Source organism: Lepidothrix coronata, unplaced genomic scaffold (genome assembly GCF_001604755.1).
Source record: "Lepidothrix coronata isolate B3197 unplaced genomic scaffold, Lepidothrix_coronata-1.0 Scaffold198, whole genome shotgun sequence".
Taxonomy (NCBI): domain Eukaryota; kingdom Metazoa; phylum Chordata; class Aves; order Passeriformes; family Pipridae; genus Lepidothrix; species Lepidothrix coronata.
The window spans coordinates 465,865-474,626 of NW_016690378.1; the positions used below are offsets into that span (position 1 = coordinate 465,865).

At 56.6% G+C, this 8,762-nt stretch overlaps 1 protein-coding gene across 1 annotated transcript in view; it reads right to left on the reverse strand.

Moving 5' to 3' along the window:
* Positions 1-4,814, reverse strand: part of LOC108505740 (ephrin type-A receptor 8-like) — a 50,005-nt gene extending 45,191 nt beyond the window's left edge. Inside the window, exon 1 of the mRNA XM_017832023.1 lies at positions 4,635-4,814. Coding sequence (XP_017687512.1) covers positions 4,635-4,719 — 85 coding nt within the window. The 5' untranslated portion in view covers positions 4,720-4,814. The remainder of the gene's footprint in view (positions 1-4,634) is intronic.
* Between the last annotated feature and the right edge of the window lie 3,948 nt (positions 4,815-8,762).

Sequence of the window (8,762 nt, forward strand, 5' to 3'; positions counted from 1 at the left end):
GGGAAAGAGGGGGCCAATCTTTAAAGGCTGGGACTGATGAGCCCTTGGAAGGGATTATTAAAGGCAGGGCTGGGTCTGCTTTTGCGGATGCCTTCAGATAAAAGGTGAATACTTTTCTGGGCTCAGTTCCCGGGCCAAACACACTTCATTAGGCTTTATTGGTGTGCCTGGATCTGATCAATTAAGGAGTTACATCTTATGTTGTTATTTATGACCCCAAGTGCCGCACATCGGCGCGGGCAAGACGCAGGGGGGGTTTGTTTGGTTTTGAAGGAAATAACGCCCGGCTGATCCCACCACTCACTTTTGAACCAGCGGGGCCGAAGGGGTTAATCACCTCCCTGTGACAGAGGAATCATTTTGAGTGTTGGCCAGGCAAACAGGCTGGGTTAGGAGAATGAACTATCAAAAAACTGTCAGGGTATGAATAGAGTTATCATATGAATGGATGTTCCCTGGAGATAAAGGCAGCACCAAAGGCTGCCAAGCGAGGCCAGCGGGGACAGGCGGAACACAGGACACGGGCGGAACACAGGACCCAACCAGAACAAAGAGCAGAGGTGTCGGGATGTCTCAGTGAAACCCACACTTCCCCAGGTCCTGCCTGCCAGGACCCGCTCACCAACCCCGCCAGGATCCCTGGGATGAGCCTCTCTCCTTCCCTCCTCTCTCCCTCCTCTCCCTGAGCATCTTTTGGGGCTGGGGTTTGCCGCCGCGCTGTTGCTTTTCTTTCGGGTAAAATATTTTTCTAATGATTTCTCAGCGAGCAAAAAAAAAAAAATAAAAAAATAAGGGAATTCTTTCTTCCGCGTAGCAATTCACCGGGTTTTCGGCCGTGCTTAAATTGGGCTTCGTCAGATCCATTTTCGCCGTCACCAAAATGGGTGCCCATTTATTGTCACTGGAAACAAACTCCTGGCGATTTCAGGAAACAAGAATTCCGGGAGAATGAAAAAGCCCACAGAGCAGGTGTGTTTTGTGCGCTGCCGCGTTGTTTTTTTTTTCCTGCAAATTTGGGGGCTTGATTTTCGGAAGTTTTATAAGCTGTCAATACAGGAAGGATGGAAATGAAGATGACACCAGAAACATATCCCCGTGAGCCTACCTAAAATCACGCAATATCAGCATGATTTATATCAAATGCTTTATATCAGCATTTGGGGAGAAATAAAAAAAATTAAACACCCCCCAAATTTATTTTTTTTTTACAAGCGTAGCCCGAATCAACTCCCTGTTTTAAACTAATCCTTCTCCATCTCCCATCACTAGAAGTCTGTATGCCTAAACTCTCTTGTTTCCTATTCTTACAGAGGAACACACATCCCCACAGCCTTTTGAACACAGAAAAGGCGATTTCCTCTCCCTTGCAGCGCTTTGCTTCTCCCCCGGCCCCGACTTCAGCGTTGCTGCAGAGGGGTAGGAAAGTAGCACTGAATAAATGCGCAGATGAGTTTTTCTGTTTGAGCAGAGAGGCAATTAATGAGATTACAATGAGAGATTAGTGGGGGAGGCCGCCACGGACCCTTCCTCTGGCCCCCGTTTTGGCAGCGCGGCGAGCGGCTGGGCTTTCCTAAGGATCCCGGTGCTCCCCTACACCCCATCCCTGTGGAGTGGAGGAACAAAACACCTCAATCCCCAAACCCGTGGTGCGAGGAGAAGACAAGCATCCCCTTGTCATCGGCCCTGCATCCTCCCCTGTACATCACCACGTCCCTATCACCTGCTGTCCGCCTCGTCCAGACCTACATGCCCCAAAAAGCTGGGGGAGATGTCCCGGATCCCCCTTTCCTGCATGGCAGTCCCACTCAAGCTCACCCTCAGGCCATGGGGTCTGTGATGGGGAGGAAGGTCGCCTTCCTCACGGGCATCACCTCGGAGGAAGCAGACCCCAGCAGCAGCATTTAAGTGCCGTTTTTTGGCAGAAAATATGATTTTTTTTTTACCCCCCGCCCAAGCTCCAAATGTGGTAATTTCTGCTCGTCTGATTTTCTTTCAATACAACAAAGATATTTCATATTTTATTATTTAACTTCGATTTGTGGTATCATATAAAACACCTACTTTATTATTTTCACCTGTGCAACTCAGTGTGCAATAGTGTAAATATTTTAGTCTCTCACACTATCTTCATATTATTAAAAATAACTTTTATACTTCCCTGCTCTAAAGCAATTTGACAATTTCAGACAAATCTTTTTTACAGTGCTCCAAATAACAATCTTCCACATCCTGCAAATTTTCACTAATCTATATAAAAAAAAAAATAAATCTGAGTTTTGGCTTTCGATGCATTTTGCAATGGCTGCCGTGCCGAAATGGGGGATTCCCATGGAATGGTGATTCCCTTTTCCTCCCATTTCTTGGGTACCCACCGCATGCAAGACTGAAAGGAATAAAAAAATATGAGCTTAAAACTTCTCGGAACAAATCTTTCGGGAAAGAGAAAGGCGCTGGGAGCTCTTGGAAGAGGAAAAAACCCGGGATTGAGGCTGTTTTTTTGGTTAATACGTGTTTTTTTACACAAATTGCCTCCCAACACGCGCATGCGAAGCGCAGCACGCCCGGCCTGAAGTCTGCTTTGCGGCTGTAATTTTCTACCCTGCAGTTCTCAAACCAGCATTGGGTTTGCCAGGGAGCACAGCCAGGGATGCAGGGCATGGAGAGGCTGTGGGAGCAGGCAGAGGTGACGGGCAGCGGGGCACCCTTGCGCCGTGGCGACGCCCTCGCTCCGTGCCCGCGTGCACCATGTGCGGTAGGAATGGGGTGGTCAAGCCTGGCACAGCTGGAGTGTGGGAGACCCTAGGGCTGGGCTGCGCTTTGCAGCATCTCCCCACATTTCCAGCCCCATCTCCGTGCCAGGGTGCCCAACGACCGGCACCACAGCTGCCCCAGAACGGGCGCTGCTCCCAGCCCATCCCAGCACCCTGGGACACTGGGAGCTGGCAGGAGCCTGCAGCCACATCCCCAGCTCCACCACCCGTGTTGCGGGGCCCGGCTGGCACTGAGCTGCCCCGTCCCATGGCACGGGATCCACAGCATCCAGAGCCAGGAGCATCTTCAGGGGCGGAGGACGGAGCACCAACAGCTTGCTGGAGCGCCCCACAATTTTTCCTGATGTCACCCAGCACTCAGGCCTGGCTGTCCATGCAGCGCCATAAAATCCACCCCAGCAGCCAGCGATCTCCTCTGTAGAAGACAGCGAAGAGGCCCCAGCCTGGCTTGCCCATGCTCAAGGTCCGCCAAGTCCAGGCAGGGCTGTTTGGCTTTGTGGGGCTGCAGCGCCCAGGGCAGCATGGGCAGCGTCCTGCACTGCTCTCTGCCCGGGGCTCGGGGCACGGGGCAGCATCCTGCACCACAGAGCAGAAGCCAAGCAAGGGCTGGAGTTGTCAGGGTGCTGGGGCCCCATCCTGCACCCTCATAGCCCATGCCCAGGAGTGAGACCCAATGCGATCTCCCTGCACGGGCAGGAAAGCTGATGAGGAAAGGAGCAGGAGGAGGGCCAGGAAGTGGGCAGTGGGCAGAAAACAGAGTTAGGACCAGTAAATAGCTGGAAATGGGGAACGGAAGGGAGGAAGGTGCTGGTGTGTGTTGGAAGACGGCAGTGAGCACAAGGAGCCGGCCCAGCGGGGTACCACAAAGCGCATGAGGCACAGCAGCGCCAGCCCATGGGCCTCAGCATGCCAGAAGGATGGCAGGGATGCAGGGGCAGGGTAAGGGAGAGGTGCCACTGCCAGCATGGGGTAGGGACACCAGCCCCAGGGCTCGCTGCAGAGCTGCCGTGGCTCTCAGGCACAGCAGAAGGGAGGAAGGATGCTGCTGCCAGTGCCAAGGACACGCTCGGGAGCGGGAACGGCAGATCTCTGGTGATGAAGATCAGCAGACCCAGGAAGCAGCTGTGCCGCTGCTGCCAGCACAGAGGGAGGCAGGAGAACGGGTGGGTGGCAAGAGCAGGAGCAGCACTGCCGAAGCCGAGTTCTCAGAGAGAACTGAGACACCAGAGTAGGGACGTGGACAAAGGCCAGGGATGAGGGCAGCCAGCAGCAGGGCAGAGCAGCCGGGTGGAGGGAGCAGGCCTGATGTGCCTGACACCAAGATGTCGGGAGAGGATCCCCGGCTGCATCCCTGCTTTCTACTTCAGAAGTTTCCAGCCCTTTCTCTCACAAGAAGTTTCCCACCTGAGTGCCCTTTCCAGCTCCCTGCATCCTCTGCACACCTTCCCATGCCCACCTGCTCACTCCAGCCCAGCCCATGCTGCTCGGCCAACATGCACGGCCCTGCGCTGCTGCCAGCTCTGGTGGTGGGGATCGCCATGGCTGGGCTGGTGCCGGTATCCCCGTCCCTTCTGCAGCCACCCCTGCGTGCTGCAGCAGAGCCCCGGCAGGGGAGGGAGGCAGAGCTGCCGGCATTGCTGCAGAATCAGGTCTTCCTGCCCAGCTCCAAAGTTTTGCCTCTGGTGCAAAAGCTCCAGGATCAGCAAACTCAGCCAGGCAGCAACCTGGAGCTGCGTTCCCCTGGGAGCACGGAGAAGCCAAACCCGGCAGACCTAAGCCCGGCAGACACATCCAAACAGCCGCAGCGATCCCGTGGGTCCCCCCAACACTGCCCCGTCGCTCCAGGGCCACCCCGGTTCCTACCTTCGCTGGTGGTGGCAGAGAGGCAGGCAGCCAACGTGATGACGATGGAGAGCGAGGATGTCAGACCCCCCTGTGCCCATGCCATGGTCCGGCGGGGCCACCAGGCGCGGGACAGGGCCACCTCTGTCGTCCCAGCACCTCTGCGAGCGAGCTACCTCTGTCCAGAGCTACGGCACTCACCGGCTAATGCAAAGGCACTTTGCGCACATTGCTCGCAGCCACACAGGCGAGCGAGCGGGGAGGGAGCAGCCTGCCCGTCACCGCTCGCAAGCCAATGGGCTGGGTGGGCTCTGCAGCGAGCCCCCCTTCCCGCGCCACACGCGCACGATGTACCCAGACCCGGCATCCGACTCGGGCTCCCGCTCCCCACTTTCACTCGCCCTCCCGCCCTCGCGATGCTCCGGCAGTCCCCGCTGCTCCCCGTGCCGCCCATCCCTCGTCGCTGCTCTCGGCCGGCTGCGCCGAGACACAAACTTGCAGCCCCTGCAGGAGGGAGCTCTGCGCTCGGTCGGGGTCAGGTGTGAAGGGGACGGGGTTACCCGTCCGTCCCGGTGTGCGCGGAGAGGAAAATCCCTTGTAAGCGCTCCCCTTGCATGTCTGGGGAAGATAGGCAGGACACCCCCCCACCCTGATGCTTTACAGGCCACGTAGTTCTGGGACAGACACTGTCTGCTTGCCCTTGACTTGGGGCAGTGGGAGCAGGGGACAGCAGGGCCAGGACTGACAACACCCTGTTTACAACCACATTGGCCACCTGAGAGAGGGTCTTTCCAAAGCAGTTTGGGAGGACAAAGCAGTTGTGCCAGGCGGATAAAAGGCCGGGCACTGGGCACCGATGCCCTGTGACAGGGGGTCTGGGCTTCCTGGGGAGCACAGAGCATCCTTCCCACAGCCTCTGCATCCCTCCTGCTTGAAGCTGCCAGAATTGCCAAGCCAGGTGAGTACCTTGCTCAGCATTAAACACTCAACATCTGTCAACAGACCCCCTACAGCGGCCACGACTGCTTCCCCATCTAAATGCTGAACAATCACTAATACCTGCCTGTGGTAACCAGAGATGCTGACTCCCACCTATGCCACGGGCAGGGGGCTATTTGCTCCTTCCTCTATGTGCTCATAGCCAGGGACTGATGTGTGATTGCAGCTCTCCCCTGCCCCAGGAACTCACCCCAGGACGAGGCACATGGGGCAGGATGAGCATCTCTCTCTGTTGTCTCTCTGTCAGGCCATACCTTGGATAAAACTCACCTCAGACTTGCTCAGTGGGGTCAGGGCGGGAGGGGTGTTGCACACCCTCCATTCTACCCTGTATGCCAGTGTGTTCCCTGGAGATGCTGCACCCCATGCCAGGGCACCCCATGGCACCACCAGCAGCTTCCTACGTGCTGGAGTGAGAGGGGCTCCCTGCCCAACTCACGGCATGTGGTGGCAACAATTCCTCATTCAGAACGGATGAGGATTGTGCCTGCAGGGACACGTCTGCACCACTCATCACCAGGACCTGGGAACGGCACAGGGCCTCAGGTCCCTCCAGGTTTTTTCCCCTGACTGCCTGGGAAGCTGTCCGTCCAGAGGCAGTGCTGGAGAGATCCTGTCATCAGCGGTATCATGGGATGGACTTGCAGAGCGGCTCAGGCGGGGACACAGCTGACAGGGAGGACGCCAGACATTCCTAGGGCAGCTGGCAGAGGCTGAGCTGTGCCGTGGGGCCAGGGGTGCAGCTACACAGTGGTCTTTGCAGTGGACCTTGGAGCAAAGGGGTTAGGGCTGATGGTCTCCCAAATCGTGCCAAGCCACCAGGAAACCCCAGAGGACGCTCCAGTAGTTGCACCCTTGCAGCTGGTGGGGAGAGCAGATTTTCTACCAGCTATCACATTGCTACTCTGACCTGGACATCTCCTTCTGCTGAAAGGGCTTGTCACAGCTCAGTGCTGGATTCTTCAGCCCTCTGTTCCCAGTGCCCAAGCAGAGCCAGGCATGCCAGAGGAACAGCATTCCCACTGCCACCATCTTCCACTTGGCTCTTGTGAGATTCCACCTGCCTCCAGCTCTGGAGCCCCAACATCAGAAGGATGTGGACCTGTTGGAGCAAGTCCAGATGGGGCCAAAAAGATGCTCCAAGGGCTGAAGCCCCTCTGCTACAGACACAGGCTGGGAGAGCTGGAGGGGTTCAGCCCGAAGAAGAGAAGGCTCTGGGGAAACCTTAGAGTCCCTTGAAGTGCCTGAAGTGGCTCCAAGAGAGCTGGAGAAGGATTTTGAACAAGGGCCTGGAGTGACAGAACAAGGGGAAATGGCTTCCCACTGCCAGAGGACAGGGTTAGATGGGATATTGGGAAGAAATTCTTCCCTGTGAGGGTGGTGAGGCCCTGGCACAGATTACTCAAATAAGCTGTGGCTGCCCCATCCCTGGAACTGTTCAAAGCCAGGTTGGACAGGGCTTGGAGCATCCTGGTCTGTTGAGTGGTGTTTGGAATGAGATGGTCTTCAAGGTCCCTTTCAACACAAACAGTTCTATGACTCGGTGATCTCAGTCCCAAGCTCTGGAGACAAAGCTCTGGGGAGGCAGAAGCCAGTTTTGGCCTTGCAGTGCTCCCAGTGCCATGCTCCAAAGCAAGGGATTCACCCTGCAGACCTTTCAACACATCCCAGCTGCCCACACAGGCTCTCCAGTCCCTTGATGCCATCCCAGCCTCCTGTGTCGAAGGAACGTGGATCCTCCAGTCTTGCAAAAGTGCCAAGAGCTACTAGATAATGAATGTCCCCACAGCTTTTGGCTTTGCAGGACCAAGACACAGTGACTCTGGAATAGCTTGCCCCAAATCCATCCCAGGGAATGGAAGGCTTCTCAGATACACTGTCAGCTCTGGGAAGAGAGGATGACGTGTAATAGGGTGCAGAGGGGTGCTGGGGTGGTGTGAACTGTGTACCGTGATGCAATGCACACACAGTGGGTGCTGAAGGGGTGTGGGGGAAGGGGCAGACATCCTGGTTTCCCTGGACACTTGGTTTTGTGGTCAGGATGTGCCTCGTGTGCATAATCACTGTCTATGCTGGAGGCTGGGCACTGCCAGGGGCGTTGGAGCTGGTACAGATTCAACCACTTGAGAAAGAACCTGGGGTGCTCCTGGCTGGGGATGCAGACCCCTTCCATAGTAGGATCCATGTGCGACCACAAGGCATCCCAGGAACCCCAAACAGACTGGGAAAGAGCATCATGCCAGGATCCCTGGCCTCTCTGCCCACCTGCATCCTTCCCCAGGCTTCCAGTCAGTTCTCCCTGTGTGCCTCTCCCACCTCGCTGGATGCTGCTGCCTCTGCTCCTTGGTGAGTCTTTTGCCACGTCCCTCAGCTGTGGTCCCACACCGGGCTGTCACGGAGATGGGAAGGATATTTATAGATGCTGCAGAGAGAGGAGAGCACAGCTCAGACAGGAGGGATCAGCAAAGGAAGGGAGCCAAGCCTGGCTGTACCCCCTTTGAGCCCCACCCAGGTCACCCTGCGTTTAGCAGGGAGGTCACAGCCACCTTGCTAACTCGGCAGCTCAGACCTGAGTGGTTGTTGCCCTTTGCACCCAGGGATTGCCCATTGCAGCCCTGTCAAAGCAAATCTCTGCCTGGGCTGTGGAAGGCAGCCCTGCCTCTGGTGTCCCGGCGCTTCCCCAGCACACCCAGGCACTTCTGCTCTCCTGTGGCATTTGCAGAGCCACGTGCCTTGGGGTCAAGACTGGTGGAGGCAGCACAGCTGGCAGTCATCAAGGGAGTGGCACCTTCCCCCCAACCATGCCATTCTGTGTCAGGACACCAGCAGAGCCAGGACTCCCCGCTCCCCTGTGGAGAAGGTGATGCTCAGGGCAGGGAGCAGAGCCATGCTGCAGGTCTCTGTAACCCCTGACACCTCTTCGTCCATCTGTCCCCTGCTGTACATTCCTTTCCCAGGAAGGGGAGAGATGATGGGACATGGGTGCCCTCTCCCAAGCCCAGTGTGCATCCCTGTCCCACTCAGGGAGGAGGAGGAGGAGGATGAGGAGGAGGATGAGCTGAGTATGACCCTGAGCAGACACTGCACAGAGGTCCGTGATCCTCCTGTGGGTAAGGAGACAGAACTCCTGGGGGACTTTCCCCACCCAAA